This window comes from Pseudophryne corroboree, chromosome 4 (assembly GCF_028390025.1).
Source record: "Pseudophryne corroboree isolate aPseCor3 chromosome 4, aPseCor3.hap2, whole genome shotgun sequence".
NCBI classification, from domain to species: Eukaryota; Metazoa; Chordata; class Amphibia; order Anura; family Myobatrachidae; genus Pseudophryne; species Pseudophryne corroboree.
In genome coordinates this window covers 399008923-399032786 of record NC_086447.1, presented here as the reverse complement: position 1 = coordinate 399032786, position 23864 = coordinate 399008923, and the positions used below count along the sequence as shown (strand labels likewise).

General features: G+C 44.5%; 1 protein-coding gene across 2 annotated transcripts in view; it reads right to left on the bottom strand.

Annotated features, from left to right (window-relative positions):
* Positions 1-9119: 9119 nt before the first annotated feature.
* The window catches only part of PRIM2 (DNA primase subunit 2), a 458416-nt gene continuing 443671 nt past the window's right edge, over positions 9120-23864 (bottom strand). For both annotated transcript variants that reach the window (XM_063916741.1, XM_063916740.1), the window contains one exon: positions 9120-9476. In XM_063916741.1, the coding sequence (XP_063772811.1) occupies positions 9252-9476 (225 nt within the window). In that variant the 3' untranslated portion in view covers positions 9120-9251. The remainder of the gene's footprint in view (positions 9477-23864) is intronic.

The following is a 23864-nucleotide window of genomic DNA, read 5'->3' as shown; positions in this document are numbered from 1 at the left end:
GGAATTACACCTTGTTTGTCTGCTTTCCCGCTTGGGACAGCCAGAGTACGTATGGGGTACATTCCTGTCACTGCGCTACTTACCGATTCGATTACAGGAAGTTCTGTTTCAGTGCTATGAACGGCCTCATACTCACTATGGGGGTAATTCCGACCCGTTCGCACGCAGCGGTTTATCGCTGCGGTGCGAATGGGTGCGGAATGCGCAGCGGACGCAGTGCGCGACGTTGCCCGGCGACAGGGGTCGCCGGGTTACGTCGCAGCTAAAGAAGAAAGCGGTCGCAGGACGGACCGCAAAGATTGACAGGAAGAGGGCGATGCAGGGCGGATCCAGACCATTTGGAGCCATTTTCGGGGAGTGGTAATTAAAGCGCAGGCGTGCCCAGGTGAACGGAGGGCGGAGGAGTGACGTCAAAGCCGAGCCCATCATGGCTGGATCCATCGCACAGGGTAAGTAGGTATAGGCCTAGTCTTGTTTTGAGTGAATTTTTTTTTGCTTAGCAGGGCTGCACAAGCGATCGCAGCCCTGCTAAGCTAAAATACACTCCCCCATAGACGTGGACTATTGATCGCAGCAGCAGCAAAAAGTTGCTGGCTGCGATCAACTCGGAATGACCACCTATGTTCACTGATCTCAGCTGTCTCCTCATCCTGAGGAGCAGCCCCTCCTTTTCCTTGTTGGGTCTGTCCCTCCTGCAGGCTAATACTAATAGCCTGTGAAATAGCCGAGATCAGTGCAGCTTTGTCCACCTCTCCTGCTCCGTTACCTTGGAACTTACTTAAGACAGGATATAAATTGCAAGGGTTAGTCTTATCACTTTATTGGCTGTTACCTTTTCCCCATCCACATATGGTGGTGGTGGTGCAGTTCCCCCTTATTGGTGTTATAGTTGCATTTGCTCCATACCCTATTCCTCTCTGAGCATCACCTTCATGCCGTCACAAATTTAAACAGTCATTATGTCTTATCCTCAGTTTATGGGCTTTTATAAGATATATTCTATTTCTTACAGTATGCAATACCTCTGGGTCAAAACTACCAATAATAGGAAAATAAGAATTTACTTACCGATAATTCTCTTTCTCGTAGTCCGTAGTGGATGCTGGGACTTCCGTAAGGACCATGGGGAATAGCGGCTCCGCAGGAGACTGGGCACAAAAGTAAAAGCTTTAGACTAGCTGGTGTGCACTGGCTCCTCCCCCTATGACCCTCCTTCAAGCCTCAGTTAGGATACTGTGCCCGGACGAGCGTACATAATAAGGAAGGATTTTGAATCCCGGGTAAAACTCATACCAGCCACACCAATCACACCGTACAACCTGTGATCTGAACCCAGTTAACAGTATGATAAACGTAGGAGCCTCTGAAAAGATGGCTCACAACAATAAACAACCCGATTTTTTTGTAACAATAACTATATACAAGTATTGCAGACAATCCGCACTTGGGATGGGCGCCCAGCATCCACTACGAACTACGAGAAATAGAATTATCGGTAAGTAAATTCTTATTTTCTCTGACGTCCTAGTGGATGCTGGGACTTCCGTAAGGACCATGGGGATTATACCAAAGCTCCCAAACGGGCGGGAGAGTGCGGATGACTCTGCAGCACCGAATGAGAGAACTCCAGGTCCTCCTCAGCCAGGATATCAAATTTGTAGAATTTAGCAAACGTGTTTGCCCCTGACCAAGTAGCTGCTCGGCAAAGTTGTAAAGCCGAGACCCCTCGGGCAGCCGCCCAAGATGAGCCCACTTTCCTTGTGGAATGGGCTTTTACAGATTTTGGCTGTGGCAGGCCTGCCACAGAATGTGCAAGCTGAATTGTACTACAAATCCAACGAGCAATCGTCTGCTTAGAAGCAGGAGCACCCAGCTTGTTGGGTGCATACAGGATAAACAGCGAGTCAGATTTTCTGACTCCAGCCGTCCTGGAAACATATATTTTCAGGGCCCTGACTACGTCCAGCAACTTGGAGTCCTCCAAGTCCCTAGTCGCCGCAGGTACCACGATAGGCTGGTTCATGTGAAACGCTGAAACCACCTTAGGGAGAAATTGAGGGCGAGTCCTCAGTTCTGCCCTGTCTGAATGAAAAATTAGGTAAGGGCTTTTATATGATAAAGCCGCCAATTCAGAGACACGCCTGGCTGAAGCCAGGGCTAACAGCATGACCACTTTCCATGTGAGATATTTCAAATCCACAGTGGTGAGTGGTTCAAACCAATGTGATTTTAGGAGACTCAACACTACATTGAGATCCCAAGGTGCCACTGGAGGCACAAAGGGAGGCTGTATATGCAGTACCCCTTTGACAAACGTCTGAACTTCAGGCACTGAAGCCAGTTCTTTTTGGAAGAAGATTGACAGGGCCGAAATTTGAACCTTAATGGACCCTAATTTTAGGCCCATAGATAGTCCTGTTTGCAGGAAATGCAGGAAACGACCCAGTTGAAATTCCTCTGTAGGGGCCTTCTTGGCCTCACACCACGCAACATATTTCCGCCAAATGCGGTGATAATGTTTTGCGGTTACATCCTTTCTGGCCTTGACCAGGGTAGGTATGACTTCATCTGGAATGCCTTTTTCCTTCAGGATCCGGCGTTCAACCTCCATGCCGTCAAACGCAGCCGCGGTAAGTCTTGAAACAGACAAGGTCCCTGCTGGAGCAGGTCCTTTCTGAGAGGTAGAGGCCACGGGTCCTCCGTGAGCATCTCTTGCAGTTCCGGGTACCAAGTTCTTCTTGGCCAATCCGGAGCCACGAGTAAAGTTCTTACTCCTCTCCTTCTTATGATTCTCAGTACTTTGGGTATGAGAGGCAGAGGAGGGAACACATACACCGACTGGTACACCCACGGTGTTACCAGAGCGTCCACCGCTATTGCCTGAGGGTCCCTTGACCTGGCGCAATATCTGTCCAGTTTTTTGTTGAGACGGGACGCCATCATGTCCACCTTTGGTTTTTCCCAACGGTTTACAATCACTTGGAAGACTTCTGGGTGAAGTCCCCACTCCCCCGGGTGGAGGTCGTGTCTGCTGAGGAAGTCTGCTTCCCAGTTGTCCACTCCCGGAATGAACACTGCTGACAGTGCTACCACATGATTTTCCGCCTAGCGGAGAATCCTTGCAGCTTCTGCCATTGCCCTCCTGCTTCTTGTGCCGCCCTGTCTGTTGACGTGGGCGACTGCCGTGATGTTGTCCGATTGGATCAATACCGACTGACCCTGAAGCAGAGGCCTTGCTTGACTTAGGGCATTGTAAATGGCCCTTAGTTCCAGGATATTTATGTGAAGAGACGTTTCCATGCTTGACCACAAGCCCTGGAAATTTCTTCCCTGTGTGACTGCTCCCCAGCCTCTCAGACTGGCATCCGTGGTCACCAGCATCCAATCCTGAATGCCGAATCTGCGGCCCTCTAGAAGATGAGCACTCTGTAACCACCACAGGAGAGACACCCTTGTCCTTGGATATAGGGTTATCCGCTGATGCATCTGAAGATGCGATCCGGACCATTTGTCCAGCAGATCCCACTGAAAAGTTCTTGCATGGAATCTTCCGAATGGAATTGCTTCGTAAGAAGCTACCATTTTTCCCAGGACTCTCGTGCATTGATGCACTGACACTTGGCCTGGTTTTAGGAGGTTCCTGACTAGCTCGGATAACTCCCTGGCCTTCTCCTCCGGGAGAAACACCTTTTTCTGGACTGTGTCCAGAATCATCCCCAGGAACAGTAGACGTGTTGTTGGAATCAGCTGTGATTTTGGGATATTTAGAATCCACCCGTGCTGACGTAGCACTACTTGAGACAGTGCTACTCCGAACTCTAACTGTTCCCTGGATCTTGCCCTTATCAGGAGATCATCCAAGTAAGGGATAATTAAGACGCCTTTTCTTCGAAGAAGAATCATTTCGGCCATTACCTTGGTAAAGACCCGGGGTGCCGTGGACAATCCAAACGGCAGCGTCTGAAACTGATAATGACAGTTTTGAACCACAAACCTGAGGTACCCTTGGTGAGGAGGGAAGATTGGGACATGGAGATAAGCATCTTTGATGTCCAGAGATACCATATAGTCCCCTTCTTCCAGGTTCGCTATCACTGCTCTGAGTGATTCCATCTTGAATTTGAACCTTTTTATGTAAGTGTTCAAGGATTTCAGATTTAAAATTGGTCTCACCGAGCCGTCCGGCTTCGGTACCACAAACAGCGTGGAATAATACCCCTTTCCCTGTTGTAGGAGGGGTACCTTGATTATCACCTGCTGGGAATACAGCTTGTGAATAGCTTCCAATACTGCCTCCCTGTCGGAGGGAGGCGTTGGAAGAGCAGACTTCAGGAACCGGCGAGGGGGAGACGTCTCGAATTCCAATTTGTACCCCTGTGATACTACCTGCAGGATCCAGGGGTCCACTTGCGAGTGAGCCCACTGCGCGTTGAAATTTTTGAGACGGGCCCCCACCGTGCCTGAGTCCGCTTGTAAAGCCCCAGCGTCATGCTGAAGACTTGGCAGAAGCGGGGGAGGGCTTCTGCTCCTGGGAAGAGGCTGCCTGGTGCTTCCTCTTCCTCTGCCCCGGGGCAGAAATGAGTGGCCTTTTGCTCGCTTGTTCTTATAGGAACGAAAGGACTGAGTTTGAAAAGACGGTGTCTTTTTCTGCTGAGAGGTGACCTGGGGTAAAAAGGTGGACTTTCCAGCCGTTGCCGTCAGGTCTGATAGACCGACCCCAAATAACTCCTCCCCTTTATACGGCAATACTTCCATATGTCGTGTGGAATCTGCATCACCTGACCACTGTCGCGTCCATAACGCCCTTCTGGCAGAAATGGACATCGCACTCACTCTTGATGCCAGGGTGCAAATATCCCTCTGTGCATCTCGCATATATAGAAATGCATCCTTTAAATGCTCTATAGTTAATAAAATACTGTCCCTATCCAGGGTATCAATATTTTCAGTCAGGGAATCCGACCAAGCCACTCCAGCGCTGCACATCCAGGCTGAGGCGATTGCTGGTCGCAGTATAACACCAGTATGTGTGTATATACCTTTTAGGATATGTTCCAGCCTTCTATCAGCTGGTTCCTTGAGGGCGGCCGTATCAGGAGACGGTAACGCCACTTGTTTTGATAAGCGTGTGAGCGCCTTATCTACCCTAGGGGGTGTTTCCCAACGTGCCCTAACCTCTGGCGGGAAAGGGTATAGTGCCAATAATTTGTTAGAAATCAGCAGTTTTTTATCGGGGGAAACCCACGCTTTATTTAATTCCTCTGATTCAGGAAAAACTACTGGTAGTTTTTTCACACCCCACATAATACCCTTTTTTGTGGTACTTGTAGTGTCAGAAATGTTCAATGCCTCCTTCATTGCCGTGATCATGTAACGTGTGGCCCTACTGGACATTACGTTTGTCTCCTCACCGTCGACACTGGATTCAGTATCCGTGTCTGGGTCTGTGTCGACCATCTGAGGTAACGGGCGTTTTTTTTGCAAAGTGCTGACATTGTCACGTAATTCTTTAAATACGACCATCCAGTCAGGTGTCGACTCCCTAGGGGGTGACATCACTAACACAGGCAATTGCTCTGCTTCCACATCATTTTCCTCCTCATACATGTCGACACAATCGTACCGACACCCAGCACACACACAGGGAATGCTCTGATAGAGGACAGGACCCCACTAGCCCTTTGGGGAGACAGAGGGAGAGTTTGCCAGCACACACCAGAGCGCTATATATATGCAGGGATAACCTTATATAAGTGTTACTCCCTGTTATAGCTGCTGTATTATATATTAGCTGCCAATAGTGCCCCCCCTCTCTTGTTTTACCCTGATTCTTGTAGCAGGACTGCAGGGGAGAGTCAGGGAGCCGTCCTTCCAGCGGAGCTGTGAGGGAAAATGGCGCTCGTGTGCTGAGGAGATAGGCTCCGCCCCCTTCTCGGCGGCCTTTTCTCCCGCTTTTTTCAGGAAAACTGGCAGGGGTTAAATGCATCCATATAGCCCAGGAGCTATATGTGATGCATTTCTTTAGCCATATAAGGTTTTTATAGTGTTTTATTGCGTCTCAGGGCGCTCCCCCCCAGCGCCCTGCACCCTCAGTGACCGGAGTGTGAAGTGTGCTGAGAGCAATGGCGCACAGCTGCAGTGCTGTGCGCTACCTTATTTGAAGACAGGAACGTCTTCTGCCGCCGCTTTCTCCGGACCTCTTCGCTCTTCTGGCTCTGTAAGGGGGCCGGCGGCGCGGCTCCGGGACCCATCCAGGCTGAACCTGTGATCGTCCCTCTGGAGCTAATGTCCAGTAGCCAAGAAGCCCAATCCACTCTGCACGCAGGTGAGTTCGCTTCTTCTCCCCTTAGTCCCACGATGCAGTGAGCCTGTTGCCAGCAGTACTCACTGAAAATAAAAAACCTATTTAAACTTTTACTTCTAAGCAGCTCAGGAGAGCCACCTAGCATGCACCCTTCTCGTTCGGGCACAAAAATCTAACTGAGGCTTGGAGGAGGGTCATAGGGGGAGGAGCCAGTGCACACCAGCTAGTCTAAAGCTTTTACTTTTGTGCCCAGTCTCCTGCGGAGCCGCTATTCCCCATGGTCCTTACGGAAGTCCCAGCATCCACTAGGACGTCAGAGAAATTATGTTTTACCATTCTCATTCATACGTATTTATTAATTCATTCACGAAAGCCAGTGTCTGCCTACCATATTTCTGCATCATTATAGATATCGCTGACCCTTTTGGCCCGATATCTCCCGCAAGCTGAACCTGAGTCGCAACAATGCCCATTCCAAGTGAACCTTTAGCTCCCATTGCGGCTTTCTGCAATCTTTAAAGGTTTCCCCGAGAAATGCCGGTGAGGGATTCCTGAGCTGCCCTCAAACACTCCCTCCAACTATTGAACAACTAACAAACAAGTAAGAAGTTAGCGTAACGGACTGGTCTGATTCTTTTGACCTGTTTCTTTCAACCCTTACCTCCCCCTTAGTAGAAGCTATAACTTAGAAGTTATGTGGCCTGTACTCTCTGTTGTGATAGGACAACAGATTTCCTCACAGTATCTCACACCAGCGGAGACGTTTGAACGACTGGTCTGGTTCTTTCAACCTGCTTGCTTTACACAAATCACATTTGCGTTTAATATGCAATGCGAATGACAGTGTCTCACACCAGCGGAGTCGTTTGCACGACTGGTCTGGTTCTTTTAACCTGACACAATGCGGATTGATGTACAGAGGCGCGGTCCGGCTATAAAACACACAGGTACTTGTTATCTTTATGTCTTATGGTTATGGAGACATTTGGTGAAGGTACGCCTCTCCTAACCCTGCCTATCAATTCTTCGTATTGTCGCTAATCGTACCTTCTACGAATTGACCTCATCCGTAGGCTATACACAAATCAATTTAACATACGGTATAAAGCCTGTATGCCGCTGGGACTCTCTACCCAGGCGTCACCTCGGTATACCCTTTTCTGGGTTCACTCCACACACACACTTTACTTTCAACCCACACAAATTCACAATATTTTTCTGTACAGAAAAGAATCAGTTCCCAAAACTGGTAATGTCCCAGGGGGTCTTACTATGCCCTAGCAAGATGTGCACTAGTAAGGTTACAATATATATATATATATATACACACACACACATATATAAACGGTGTGTTGGGTAGATGGTGCCTATCGGTACATTATCTGTAAGAAATATTTGCTGTGTTACAGTATGATATTTATTAACAAATGCGTCTTCTACCGTTATATACACAGTAACTCGCCGTTGCGGTCATTCGCGCCCTACCGTATTACCTATAGCATGCGTCGTAGACGCGTCCATTAGTAAATGCCATAGTGTATTCTAAATATTGAAATATGTAATTTCACTTTGACACTGTATTAAGTGTGCCTCAAAGAGAGTCTTTCCTAGTTTTTCATCTGAATACTTGATAAGCAGGATATGTTGAAGACAGGTTTTAGAATTTCTGGATGAAGTGGACGCCGAGACCTTTGCGCACTTTTGTACATTGGCTAATCAGAGGAATTGCACTGGAGCGGTACACAGTACTTCTTCCAGCTATCCAACAGTTTCTTATACAGAGTTCTCATGTACAACCTGAAACAGAGGCTTTTCAATCTAGCCTTTTCACAAATTTAAAATCTGCAGAAAAGAAACATTTCCCTGCAGGAAAAAAAACCTCATACCCATTGTTACAAATGTGAAAAAAATCATGATCACGTTATCAAAGAAGCCCTAAGAGTTCTGATGACTTTCAAACTCAGTACAGTGCATAAGATCACTTTGACATGCACACTGTACTAGGGGGGATATGTACTAAGCCTTGAAAAGTGATACATTTCACAGTGATAAAGTATCAGCCAATCAGCTCCTAACTTTAGTGTCACAGGCTAGGTGTGAAAAATAACAGTTAGGAGCTGTTTGGCTGATACTTTATCAATGTGAAATGTATCACTTTTTAAGGCTTAGTACATCTCCCAAAAACAGCAAATGTATATTCTATACTAAATTACCTGAAGCCCATCCTGTCTTAGCTCACTAATCCATTCAATTTGGATTTTGGGAAGAGTGGCATTATATGTGAGAGATTTGACGTAGTTTAGAAACATTCTGAGGAACAGTTCATTCATGTGCAAGCACTTGAGGAAGACCAAGTTAAACACTTCAAATAAAATTTTCCTTAACTTTGGCAAACCTTCCTGGGCCAAGTTCTGCACCAACGTGCTGCAAAGTTATTTATTTTCTGTTCCACTTATACATGTGAGCAGACAAGTTCTAAGATGGGGCAAACTAAAAACTACAAGCTCAATAGGTTAACAAATGGAAATCTCTCAGCAGAATTGCATTGTTTGGACCAGTCTTTCTAAAACCAGTGAAAAATCTAATAATCCAGTGTGTTTCTAAAACATACTGGATTATTAGTTATTTGTTATACTCATAATAAAATACAAGTTAATATGTTATTACAAAGGTGTCTTTCTGTGATTAAAAATACGGTGTATTGTGATTAAGGGTAAAATGCAGCCCCTGAAGTGTATCTAATTTCCAATCACTGCCATATACTGTCTGGGCCAAGCCCTGGGTTTATATGCATGTTGAAAAACAACACATAGAATAACAAATACAAGGCACATCTTTATTTTTTTTTAAATGTTTGACATACAGTACATATTCAGTAATGCAGAATAGCAAAACATTAAAAAATAAATGAATAACATCAGTGGCAAGTCACTGCATAAATGGAGATTCAGCATTCATTGAAAAATTGTTCCAGAACATCCATATCTTCAGGTTGCGTGTTTGTGATTTGTGAACCAGAGGTTGAAGTAGTTGTTATCTGGCTTGCAGAGGTTGATGGAGAACTTTCCACAGGTGTCTGCTCTTTCTTGATATCTCGGCCACCGGTAAGCAGTTTCTGACTTTCAGCAAAGTACTGATTTGGATGATTCAGTGAAAACCCACAATCATCAACCTATATGGAAATATTAACAAAATAACATTGTTTGTGACTATAGCAGTACTACTGCGAAAATATCTGAAAGACTTTCATTTAAAGAATAAAAAATGTCCTGATTGTTAAGAAACACTATAAAGCAACTGTTTAAATAAAAGAGGGAGCAAAAAAAAAAAAAAAAAAAAGATACACAGAGATAATCAGCTGTCCATACAATACACAATTAAATGGGGACAAATGCTACAATGACAAATATGTCACAGATGAACCTTTCATTGGCGGCGCCAACCTCTTTGGAGGAGAGGGACTGCCGCTGTCCATAGGAGGAGAGGAGAGCCCTGGCCAGCCTGGTACGAGCACCTGCACATTGAATCTGGCAGGCTCCAGTGCATGCGCATAAACGGCAGCAGGACTGCGCATGCGCAAACACCGGCTTCTATGGACTGCATCGGCTGCAGCACATAGAAGCCAAATAGGGCTGCCCGGAAGGAAGGAGTGGCTTCCCACAGAAAGCACACACTCTGCTAATCGCAGCCCGTATAGGCAGTCCCAGAGGGAGAAAACACCTCCCAATGCGACTGCCTGTCCTGCGGGTGATTGACAGGTAGCACTTCCAATAGAAAGTCACTGCCAGTCACAGTGAAGCCAGGCTTACTGATGTAGTTGATTTTACTGAGGGAACTTCAGCCCATAGGTAAAATACGCCACTGGTTGGTTTGTGTTTTGATGAAAAAAAAATTGTTAGGAAATTCATCCATTTGTCAGTGTTATATAGGCCTAATTAAACAAAAACTAAAAACAAAAAAACATGCTTCTACTCATAAATATGAGTAAGCAACCATAGACAGTCTCAGCTATTTTCCTATCTACAGTACTTCAGTACCAAATGTTTGTATGTAATAGAAATGTTTGTTTACAGCTCTATAACATGGTAGTTTTTTCACTTCATAACCAGGGCAGTTTTCAGGCTTTTACAATGTCATATTATCACTGTTTCACTTTGCTCACCCAGTAAATTTTTCTATTGCTTTTTAGGAACAGATAGGGCTTTCTTTTAGCAGCATATTATTCTTACAGATAATGTATATGGAGTAAAAATTAAACATTTTATAATACATAAAGTCTAATTTATTTCACTTCAAAATTGTTTTTATTACACAGAACTCAAATATAAGCATATTCAAAATAAGACAACAGCTGCATGTTTTACAAACATAATTTTCTAATTATTATTTTTCTTATATAATAGTACTAGCTGTTCTTCACATGGGAGTTTCTCATTTTCATGGTTGTAAATATACATGAGTGTTAAAAATTTGGTAATTCTATACAGCTGTAAATTTGAGACGTCTTAATGTAAGTACGTATTAATCCATGGTTCTTGGCGTTACCTGAGGAGCATCTATAGCAGATACAGTAAAAAGTGACAGGACCATTTGTGTAGTTTATTCAATTCTACACACTGGAGGCGTAATCTAAATTTTGATCCGATTGTCCGTTTGGGCGTTATTGTTCATGCACCGCAAGCCACGCATCGGTAATGACATCATTATGTCAACCCCTTTTTCATCCCCTTAGGGGAGGTTTATTAAAATTCTAATTACGCAGTTTTCCTATTTTCCAACTGAAGAATACCTATGTTAAATTTCATCTTCCTAACATATCGGGAAGTAAGAGAATTAGTGATGAGTCAGTCAGTCTGTGAGTCAGGGCTTTCACATTTATATATATATAGAAACTATTCCATATGCTCTCATACTTCTTTAAGCTAGCTACAGTATAGCACAACAGTAACCGTACACTATAACAACAGATACCATGGAATCACTGCTTCAAGCAAATGAGCACTTCTGCCGACAGTAGCAGGGAGTGGGCGTTCATGTGGAACACACCTCAATGGTGCCTGGGAGAAGGGGAGTGACTTGGGAGAAGCGTTAATGCAGTCAACCCAGGCTGGAAGGTGGTTCTGATAGGCTGGGCAGAGGTGAGGGCAGCAGCGGCTGCTCTGAGCTCGGGCTGCAGGAAGATTGCCTTCCTGCAGCCAAGGGTGGGTAATACAATTAGGATAGCCCTTCTATGGCCACTGAGTAGAAGATGACTGGGGGAAGGTTGCCAAGGTAACAGGGGGGAAGGGAAGTGCATAGCCCTGACAATGCTGGAAGATTGTCAATTCCCTGTCCAGGAAAGCTTAGCGTGATGTGGCCATGCCAAATAATTAGAGCCCCCACAGTGGTGGACACTTATTACTGGAGTTTACACCAAATATGGAAGCCATCACTCCTGCACAGAATTTTATAAAATGCAGCAATACTGTAACTAAGAGTCAGAAACCGTAAAGTTCCTGACCAAGTTTCTGAAATCCTCTTCATAGACATACAGTAGATAGGCATTATTCATTCAAGTGTCAAATGATATACTGGTAGAGGGTAGGTCGGTGTGTACACCCGTTATGTCTGTGAACGATGTTGTTCACAGACATATCGCATCGGCCCTACAGTAGAGCCGATGCTGATCTATCTTGCAGATTTATCGGCAAGTCTGTGAGTATGGGCAACCCGCCAACTGCCCGTACACTAGCTGTAGGGACTGACATCACAGCTGGACGGGCAAATTTAAAAAAAACACCCAGTTAAATGTCTGCACAGATATATCAAGCAGCCAAATGGTAAGTGTGTATGCTTACCAAATCAGCTCGAAAGTGCCACCTTGGTGAGGTTAGTGAGCCTAATCTCTTCTTTAAAAAACAATTAAACAAGCCCGTAACTGTCTCCGCTGTAATGATTTATAGTTTAAAACTACTGTATGTAGTAGGAACATATATTATAAGCATACAGTACTGTAGCTAGTGAAAGCAAAGACATAACATTTATATTACAAGACAATATACATATAATTATAGGTACATTAAGAATTATTAGACTACACCTTCAAAACTGTCAAACATCTAAAGCCAATAATTAATTGCCAGCATAAATTGGTTATACTAAAGTTTAATATTATTGTTACTGATGCTATCGTTCACGTCTTAGGGATTCTACATTTTAGGAATTGTGACTTTCTAATAAACAAAAGCTTCAGGTTTCAGGCAAAACAAAAGTGTTTTCTGAGCAATTAATGCTCTGACTGCAACACTTAAGAATTTCTCTTGGGTCTAATTAAGTGGTTTAGAGAAGCCAACTGATGAGACAGTTCATGTTACTAATGTCACAATTCACAATGCTTTGTGGTTACCAGGATTAATGAACAGGAAGCGGTGTCTTAGTTTAGAGGGCACTTTTGGACTTCCTATAGAAATTCAAGTTAGAAACAATGTGATACTCTATTACAGTTTGACCTTCTCATGGATCTTCAGTCTTAAAATGAACATGCACTAATATTGATATGTTATCGGCATAAAACAGATTAGAATATTAAAGTTCAAATGGCAATAAAAAAAAAAAAAGGCTCATAAACCTAGAACAAGGTATAATCTTTGGGTTCATAACAGACTACTGTAACAAGAATCAAATAGAAAATGAAACCAAGTGAATGCTGCATTTTATATATCATGAGGCCCAATCACCATGCATGTTTGAACAGTTTAGTCACAGAGTTGGTTAATAAGACCAGATAACCAACTCTGCCTATGTGAAGGCACCTTACATAGCATAAATATAAACTATTTCAGACAACGACTGATAATGATTGGCATTGCTGGCCAGCACATATTAATTAGCCCATTACTCCACAGTGTCAACCCTTGTGTTAAGGGTTACGTGATAAAGAGATATCGTGGTAGCAATCCATGATGACTCAGCCGCGTTATCCCCATGATGAATATTGGGTTTGACCCCTTTTTCTCCAGAAGTTTATGAAAAAGAATCCCCTGCTTGCATGGGTTAGGCACACCAAGTAGGTAGCTACATAGTCTCTTAGGTTCTATGTGAAGTGTGCGGGCGATATTCAAATGATATATCCCTCCCAATCTCCTTTCTAAAGTGATCCCCTGGGGTAGCAAGCTGAAATGATACCAGCAGAAACAGAATGGGTGTGGAAAAGGGCAGAAAGAATTTAATACTGCCTTGCGACTGCTGAGTACCCACTACTGTACATCCAGTCAGACAGTCCGTTCCCACTTAAAAGCAAAAATGACCTATGGGTGCCCTGTGGAAATGTTCTAGACAAACTCAAAACACATTGGCACACCAGTGTGTTCCATCTGCTTACCGATTGGTGTCTCCATCTGGAATCACCTACTAGCAACTGTTTGGAGTTTAAAGGGATCTGGAGTCATTCATTCCAATCCAAATGCTACAAAATTTCTTGGTTCTTGTGCAAGTACACCTCTTTGTGAGTTTATGTATAGTATATGTTGATGCTCTTATGTATGTGATTTTACCAATAAATGTGTTTCTCTGACGTCCTAGTGGATGCTGGGAACTCCGTAAGGACCATGGGGAATAGCGGGCTCCGAAGGAGGCTGGGCACTCTAGAAAGATTTATGATTACCTGGTGTGCACTGGCTCCTCCCACTATGACCCTCCTCCAAGCCTCAGTTAGATCTTGTGCCCGGCCGAGGTTGGATGCACACTAGGGGCTCTCCTGAGCCCTTAGAAAGAAAGTATAGATTTAGGTTTTTTATTTTCAGTGAGACCTGCTGGCAACAGGCTCACTGCAGCGAGGGACTAAGGGGAGAAGAAGCGAACTCGCCTGCTTGCAGCCGGATTGGGCTTCTTAGGCTACTGGACACCATTAGCTCCAGAGGGACCGACCGCAGGCCCAGTCCTTGGTGTTCGGTCCCGGAGCCGCGCCGCCGTCCCCCTTACAGAGCCAGAAGCAAGAAGAGGTCCGGAAAAACGGCGGCAGAAGACATCAGTCTTCACCAAGGTAGCGCACAGCACTGCAGCTGTGCGCCATTGCTCCTCATACACACTTCACACTCCGGTCACTGAGGGTGCAGGGCGCTTGGGGGGGGCGCCCTGAGCAGCAATAAAAACACCTTGGCTGGCAAAAATACCACAATATATGGCCCCAGAGGCTATATATATGTCTTAAATACCCCTGCCAGAATCCAGAAAAAAGCGGGAGAATAGGCCGCAGAAAAGGGGCGGAGTTATCTCCCTCAGACACACTGGCGCCATTTTCTCTTCACAGTGCAACTGGAAGAAAGCTCCCCAGGCTCTCCCCTGTAGTTTTCAGGCTCAAAGGGTAAAAAAGAGAGGGGGGGGCCACTAAATTTAGGCGCAATATTGTATATACAAGCAGCTATGGGGGAAAATTCACTCAGTTATAGTGTTAATCCCCTCATTATATAGCGCTCTGGTGTGTGCTGGCATACTCTCTCTCTGTCTCCCCAAAGGGCTTTGTGGGTCCTGTCCTCAGTCAGAGCATTCCCTGTGTGTGTGCGGTGTGTCGGTACAGCTGTGTCGACATGTTTGAGGAGGAGGCTTATATAGTGACGGAGCAGATGCCGATAAATGTGATGTCGCCCGCTGTGGGGCCGACACCAGAGTGGATGGTTAGGTAAAAGGTATTAACCGACAGTGTCAACTCCTTACATAAAAGGGTGGATGACGTAACAGCTGTGGGACAGCCGGCTTCTCAGCCCGTGCCTGCCCAGGCGTCTCAAAGGCCATCAGGGGCTCAAAAACGCCTGCTCATTCAGATGGCAGACACAGATGTCGACACGGAGTCTGACTCCAGTGTCGACAAGGTTGAGACATATACACAATCCACTAGGAACATCCGTGACTTGATCCCGGCAATAAAAAGAATGTGTTACACATTTCTGACATTAACCTCTAAAAATGGGGTTTTTATGTTTGGGGAGAAAAAGCAGGCAGTGTTTTGTTCCCCCATCAGATGAATGAATGAAGTGTGTGAAAAGCGTGGGTTCCCCCTGATAAGAAACTGGTAATTTCTAAAAAGTTACTGATGGCGTACCTTTTCCCGCCAGAGGATAAGTTACGCTGGGAGATATCCCCTAGGGTGGATAAGGCGCTCACACTGTTGTCAAAATAGGTGGCACTGCCGTTTTAGGAACGGCCACTTTGAAGGTACCTGTTGATAAAAAGCAGGAGGCTATCCTGAAGTCTGTATTTACACACTCAGGTACTAGACTGAAACCTGCAGAGCGTGCTGCTGCAGCGTGGTCGGTGACCCTGTCAAACATACTAGTTTGCTAACATGAGAACATATTAAAGACGTCGTCTTATATATGAGGGATGCACAGAGGGATATTTTGCCGGCTGGCATCCAAAATGAATGTAATGTCCATTCTGTCAGGAGGGTATTAGAGACCTGTCACTGGACAGGTGATGCTGACCTTAAAAGGCGCATAGAGATTCTGCCTTATAAGGGTGAGGAATTATTTGGGGATGGTCTCTGGGACCTCGTATCCGCAGCAACAGCTGGGAAGAAATATTTTTACCTCAGTTTTCCTCACAGACTAAGAAAGCACTGTATTATCAGGTACAGTCCTTTCGGCTTCAGAAAAGCAAGCGGGTCAAAGGCGCTTCCTTTCTGTACAAAGACAAGGGAAGAGGGAAAAAGCTGCACCAGTCAGCCTGTTCCCAGAATCATAATTCTTCTCTCGCCTCCTCTGAGTCCACAGCATGACGCGGGGGCTCCACAGGTGTAGCCAGGTACGGTGGGGGGCCGTCTCAAAAATTTCAGCGATCAGTGGGCTCGCTCACAGGTGGATCCCTGTTTCATTCAAGTACTGTTTCAGGGGTACAAGCTGGAATTCGAGATGTCTTCCCCCCGCCGTTTCCTCAAATATGCCTTGCCGACAACTCCCTCAGGCAGGGAGGCTGTGCTAGAGGCAATTAATAAGCTGTATTCCCAGCAGGTAATACTTAAGGTGCCCCTACTTCAACAAGGACGGGGTTACTATTCCACACGGTTTGGGGTACCGAAACCGCATGGTTCGGTGTGACCCTTCTTTATATTTAAAATCCTTGAACACATGCATAAAAAATTCAAGTTCAAGATGGAATCGCTCAGGGCGGTTATTGCAAGCCTGGACGAGGGGGATTACATGGTATCCCGGGATATCAAGGATGCTTACCTGCATGTCCCTATTTACTATCCTCGTCAGGAGTACCTCAGATTTGTGGTACAGGATTACCATTACCAAGTCCAGACTCTGCCGGTTGGACTGTACATGGCACCGAGGGTGTTACCAAGGTAATGGCCGGAATGATAATACTCCTTCAAAAAAGGGGAGTTTTAATTATCCCGTACTTGGACAATCTCCTTATAAGGGCGAGGTCCAAGGAGCAGTTGCTAGTCGGGGTAGCACTATTTTGGAAAGTGCTACAACAGCACGGTTGGATTCTAAACAGTCCAGAGTCACAGCTGGTTCCTACGACACGTCTACTGTTCCTGGGGATGGTTCTGGACACAGACCAGAAATAAGTGTTTCTCCCGGTGGAGAAAGCCAAGGAGCTGTCATCTCTAGTCAGAGACCTCCTGAAGCCAAAACAGCTATCGGTGCATCATTGCACGCGAGTCTTGGGAAAAATGTTAGCTTCCTACGAAGCAATCCCATTCGGCAGGTTCCATGCAAGAACTTTTCAGGGGGACCTGTTAGACAAGTGGTCCGGGTCGCATCTTCAGATGCATTAGGCTGATAACCCTGTCTCCAAGGACCAGGGTATCTCTACTGTAGTGGCTGCAGAGTGCCCATCTTCAAGAGGGCCGCAGGTTCAACATACAGGACTAGGTCCTAGTGACCATGGATGCCAGCCTTTGAGGCTGGGGGGCAGTCACACAGGGAAGAAGCTTCCAGGGACTTTGGTCAAGTCAGGTGACTTCCCTACATAAATATTCTGGAACTGAGGGCCATTTACAATGCCCTGAGTCAGGCAAGGCCTCTGCTTCAAAACCGGCCGGTCCTGATCCAATCGGACAACATCACGGCAGTCGCCCATGTAAACCAACAGGGCGGCACAAGAAGCAGGATGGCGATGGCAGAAGCCACAAGGATTCTCCGATGGGCGGAAAATCATGTGTTAGCACTGTCAGCAGTGTTCATTCCCGGAGTGGACAACTGGGAAGCAGATCTTCTCAGCAGACACGACTTCCACCCGAGAGAGTGGGGACTTCATCCAGAAGTCTTCCAAAGGATTGTACACCATTGGGAAAGGCCACAGGTGGACATGAAGGCGTCCCGCCTCAACAAAAAGCTATAAAAGATATTGCGCCAGGTCAAGGGACCTTCAGGCGATAGCTGTGGACGCTCTGGTAACACCGTGGGTGTACCAGTCTGTTTATGTGTTCCCCCCTCTGCCTCTCATACCAAAGGTACTGAGAATAATAAGGCGAGGAGTAAGAACGATACTCGTGGTTCAGGATTGGCCAAGAAGAGCCTTGTACCCAGAACTTCAAGAAATTATATCAGAGGACCCATGGCCTCTGCCGCTCAGACAGGACCTGCTGCAGCAGGGGCCCTGTCTGTTCCAAGACTTACCGCGGCTACGTTTTGATGGCATGGCGGTTGAACGCCGGATCCTAAAGGAAAAGGGCATTCCGGAGGAAGTCATTCCTACGCTGATTCAAGCCAGGAAAGATGTAACTGCAAAACATTATCACCGCATATGGCGGAAATATGTTGCTTGGTGTGAGGCCACAAAAGGCCCCAACAGAGGAATTTCAACTAGGTCGATTTCTGCATTTCCTACAAGCAGGAGTGTCTATGGGCCTAAAATTAGGCTCCATTAAGATACAGATCTCGGCTCTGTCGATTTTCTTCCAGAAAGAATTAGCTTCAGTACCTGAAGTTCAGACATTGTGAAAGGAGTGCTGCATATTCAGCCCCCGGTTGTGCCTCCAGTGGCACCTTGGGATCTCAACGTGGTGTTGAGTTTCTTAAAATCACATTGGTTTGAACCACTAAAAACCGTGGATCTAAAATATCTCACGCGGAAAGTGGTCATGTTATTGGCCTTGGCTTCGGCCAGGCGTGTATCAGAATTGGCGGCTTTGTTATATAAAAGTCCTTATCTGATTTTCCATATGGATAGGGCAGAATTGAGGACTCATCCCCAGTTTCTCCCTAAGGTGGTATCAGGTTTTCACTTGAACCAACCTATTGTGGTGCCTGCGGCTACTAGGGACTTGGAGGATTCCAAGTTACTGGACGTAGTCAGGGCCTTGAAAAATTATGTTTCCAGGACGGCTAGAGTCAGGAAAATTGACTCGCTATTTATCCTGTATGCACCCAACAGGCTGGGTGCTCCTGCTTCTAAGCAGCCTATCGCTCGCTGGATCTGTGACACGATTCAGCAGGCGCATTCTGCGGCTGGACTGCCGCATCTTAAATCAGTGAAAGCCCATTCCACAGGGAAGGTGGGCTCATCTTGGGCGGCTGCCCGAGGGGTCTCGGCTTTACAACTTTGCCGAGCTGTTACTTGGTCAGGGGCAAACACGTTTGCAAAATTCTACAAAATTGATACCCTGGCTGAGGAGGACCTGGAGTTCTCTCATTCGGTGCTGCAGAGTCACCCGCACTCTCCCGCCCGTTTGGGAGCTTTGGTATAATCCCCATGGTCCTTACGGAGTTCCCAGCATCCACTAGGACGTCAGAGAAAATAAGATTTTACTCACCGGTAAATCTATTTCTCGTAGTCCGTAGTGGATGCTGGGCGCCCATCCCAAGTGCGGATTGTCTGCAATACTTGTATATAGTTATTGCCTAACTAAAGGGTTATTGTTGAGCCATCTGTTGAGAGGCTCAGTTATATTCATACTGTTAACTGGGTATAGTATCACGAGTTATACGGTGTGATTGGTGTGGCTGGTATGAGTCTTACCCGGGATTCAAAATCCTTCCTTATTATGTCAGCTCGTCCGGGCACAGTGTCCTAACTGAGGCTTGGAGGAGGGTCATAGTGGGAGGAGCCAGTGCACACCAGGTAGTCATAAATCTTTCTAGAGTGCCCAGCCTCCTTCGGAGCCCGCTATTCCCCATGGTCCTTACGGAGTTCCCAGCATCCACTACGGACTACGAGAAATAGATTTACCGGTGAGTAAAATCTTATTTTTAGGATATCACACCAATATATCATTCCTTGTATCTAGTTGGGGTAAGGAGAATATTCTTATCTTCACACCACATTTTGAGCCAAGGGGAGAGCATCTGCTCCACAGACTGATGCTGAGGATACGTTCTAACGATTTATTTAATAAGGATAACTCGGTTAAGGAAAGTAGCTACGTGAATACATAATATTTACTAGGAAAGAAAAGAGAATCTTTTTGTATATGGGTGGACTAGTTCCCTTGCCAACATTATTATTATCAGTTATTTATATAATGCACACATATTCCGCAGCGCTTTACAGAGAATATTTGCCCATTCACATCAGTTCCTGCCCCAGTGGAGCTTACAACCTATATTCCCTATCACATGTACAGGCACACACATTCATGCTAGAGTTCATTTTTGCTGGGAGTCAATTAACATACCAGTATATTTTTGGATTGTGGGAGGAAACCGGAGTACACGGAGGAAACCCATGCAAGTACGGGGAGAACATACAAACTCCACACAGTTAGGGCTATGGTGGGAATTGAACCCATGACCTCAATACTGTGAGGCAGTAATACAAACCATTACACCATCCGTACTGCCCAAACATAAATTATAAAAACACTCCTTGTTAGATATACTTTAAAAGGTATCTGTACCCATATTAAACATGTCAACGGCTGTTTATTGCTCTTATTTCTTAATGCTAAATATGTTAATATGCCCTATGATAGTGCTATTGGAGCGAAGTGTTAAAAAAAACAATTGACAGAAAAGTATTTAAAGTATGCTAAAGAAAAATATACAATTTTGTAAATAAAAGATTAAAAACAAGGCTACATGTCATCTTTATTTCTTAGTTTCATAATTTTTGTTGCTGAGCTTTCAAATATGTGTAATACATAATTTCTTATATTTCCATACACCAAAACCACCTATTAAATCATAAGCCATTTCAGCATTATTTGCACAGTACATAATATTTTAAAACACTCAGCACATTAATCATTTATCAAAATACACATATAAATGTTTTCAATGGCACACAACAAAACCAATGCTCATTTCACCCCCTAAGAGCTTTGTCAAGGCTATACTGTCAATAATGCTGAAATGGCATAGGATATAATTACTGAATATAGGTGGTTTTTGGGTATGGAAGGATAAGAGATACCATATGCAAAAGTAACAAAACTGTATTTAGATTGTATTTAAGGTATATAAATGTTTATAATAAAAGTGTTTATGATGCACAGAGAATTGTCTGACTTTATATCCTTTTTGTGTAAAGAACTCTGATAAATTGCATTGTAAAGCACCTCTTTTCCTGACATAAATTAAACATTTGTAATGGGAATCTTTGAAAGCTCTAATTTAAAGAAATTATATAAATAACACGTGTTATTTATAGCACCGTGTGTACGCAGCTTTAGACAGATTGTTATATACAAGGGGATACTAAGTATCCTAATGATTGTAAGCAGTCTTCTGTAAACTTATCAGAGCACTTGATTCCCTCAGATACATCAAACATTATTAATGTGAATTTTTGAAAGCTAAGACACAAAGAAATTATAAAATTAAGAAATAAAAATGACAGCCTTGTTTTTAATAATTTGTAAATCTTTTTCTTTAGCACACTTTATAGATACTTTTCTTTCAATTGTTTTTTTTAACACTTTGCTCTAATAGCCCTATCACAGTGCATATTAACAATTAGAATTAAGAAATAAGAGCAATTCACAGCCTTTGACACATTTTATATAGATGCAATTATTATTTAAAGTATACCTAACAAGGAGTGTTTTATAATGTATGCATGCTGGTTGTGAGGTTCAGAGCTATAATAGAATCTCAATATATTCAGGTAGTTAAAAATATGTTGTTTTTAAAATGGGGTTATGAATTTGATGCCCATTTATCGTATATACTCGAGTATAAGCCGACTTTTTCAGCACATTTTTCTATGCTGAAAAAGCCACCCTCGGCTTATACTCGAATCAGCCAACGGAGGTGAGGGTGGAGCCTATGGTGAGTGGCGGGCGGCTTTTATAGGTGTGTGACTGAGGGAGGGTGGGTACGTACGCCCCCGGAGAGGGTCCTCCTGCAACTCCAGCCCGTCCCGCGGGTCCCGCCACCTGGGAAGACATCGCCTCCACTGCCGCCTGCCGTGCTTGGTGAGTCCGCAACTCCCGCTGCCCGGCAATACATTGCCGCCGGGCCCAGGCCGTTGCTGCCCGCACTGGGTGTGTTAGAGATGGTGCAGAGTCTGTCAGGGGGGGCACTGGCTGCTAAACACAGACTGACTCTCACTCTTAGTCTGTGTGTAATGTTTTTTAATATCTATGTGGCCTTTATCTTGATTAAATGACACTGGGGGCATATGTGTTTCTGGCACTATGGGGGCATGTTTTTATCTGGCATTGTGGGGGGATATCTGTCACTGGGGGTATGTGTGGCACTGGGGGCATAGCCCTAGCAACAAGCATTACCCCCTGGCAACAAGCATAACACCTACAGCATGAAACCCCTGGCAACGTGCATGACACCCTGAGCATGAAAACCCCTGGCACCGTGTATTTCCCACCCTAGGCTTATACTCGAGTCAATCATTTTTTCCAGTTTTTTTTGTGGTAAAATTAGGTGCCTCGCCTTATATTCGGGTCGATTTATACTCGAGTATATACAGTATCTATAAATTGATTAGTTTCTATGATGCAGGAGTTTGCTTTGTCAATTAACAGAGACAGCAGATTTAGGGAAGCCCTTATTAGCTCACAAAAGGTAATATTGGCATTCTAATGTTACTGTAATTCATGCATAGGAGATCCCTTGGTAAACATGTCCTGGGTTTCCAGCAGAGATAATCTGATCCAGGACACTTCAATAAATGAATACCTGTTAGGTTCATTAGAATGCATAAGCTGTGTGTCCATTTGACATGTACTGTATGTTCTCTATCTCTGATGGATCTCTGTATATTCTTGAAAAACCTCTTCACACTTATGAGATATTAATGTTAAGAAGTGTTAATTGGGACATAGAATGAGACAGGAGCTGGTAATCAGATTAACATCTGACAGCCACAGTAGTAACCAAATTGCCCAGTCATCTGAAAAGGACCACTTTAAAGGTAATTGGATTAAGAGGAAAATGGCAATTACCAGACAGGACAGACTCCTGTCTGGGTCAGCATCTCAAAAGAGGCACCCCATAGGTGGTCACTAGACCACATGTGTATTGAGTTGTCCACACAAGGTTACTACACTACATTAGATTATGGGAACATCATATGGGATATGGTATATGGAATAAAATGAATCTCTGAGAAGCATCATTTCTAAGATATAAAACCTCTCCACTATCCCATGTCACAAACACATGATATTCATATACCGGTAGTTGCTAAAATAGCAAAGAATAATCTGGACACCCCCATATTTTAGATCATCCTCCTGTGGGGGACGTTATGCCCAAATATGTGAATGTGAGTTATAAGAGCATTTCAGGGGAGGTCCCCGCAATAGTTATCGAATGAGCCAATCAGCAGGAACTGCGACTATTCACAGCCAGCAGTCGCTCTATTAATTGCTAAAGGAATTAATGAAGCCACCATTGGCTGTGAATAGCCTCAGCCTGGCATGTCATACAGCATGCCGTCATCTCTATTTGCATAATTATAGGGAAGGATCAACGATCCATACATGCAGAAAGAAGTTTGGTCAATTCCCTTGTTGATTATTTCTCATATTAACAATTTTTTGTTTCTGGTGCAATTTTTTTTGTGTTGAGTTAAGATACCTTTATATATTTTTTACCTTCATACTATATCACCCTTATTTGTCTAGCGCATGTGTATACTCCTAATGTCCTATTAATGTCCCAATTGCATCACCTAGGCCCTAGAGGGGGGCCTGAAGAGTATAAACAGGTGTATAGAAGTGCACAGGGTTAGACCTGGTACCCTTTTTGTTAACAACAAATCATACTACTGCATAAAAAAATGCAAAAAAGTGACCCCTGTTAACCACTAACATACTAAATAATTCATGTCCTAATAATGTCCTGCATTGAGCACTATAATTTTATTTTATTGGGTTCCCTGAAGCCTATATTGCTAACCTCCAATCTATCCAAAATGCTCTGCTTTGCTCAGCACTCTGTACTGGCTGCCTCAATGTCTGGACACCCTATCAAGTTTTTCTGTTAGCATAAAACGCCAGACAATTTCTGTACACCTATTACACTTCTTTTCTAAATATAAACCTTCAGCCCTCTCTACACCTACTGCTGTATACCATCTGAAGCTGTTTTTGTTCAGTGCTCCATACCTCTAGATTTTTAACCCACCCAAGTCACAGCTGAAGGCTACAATCTTCAATAAAGACTGATTG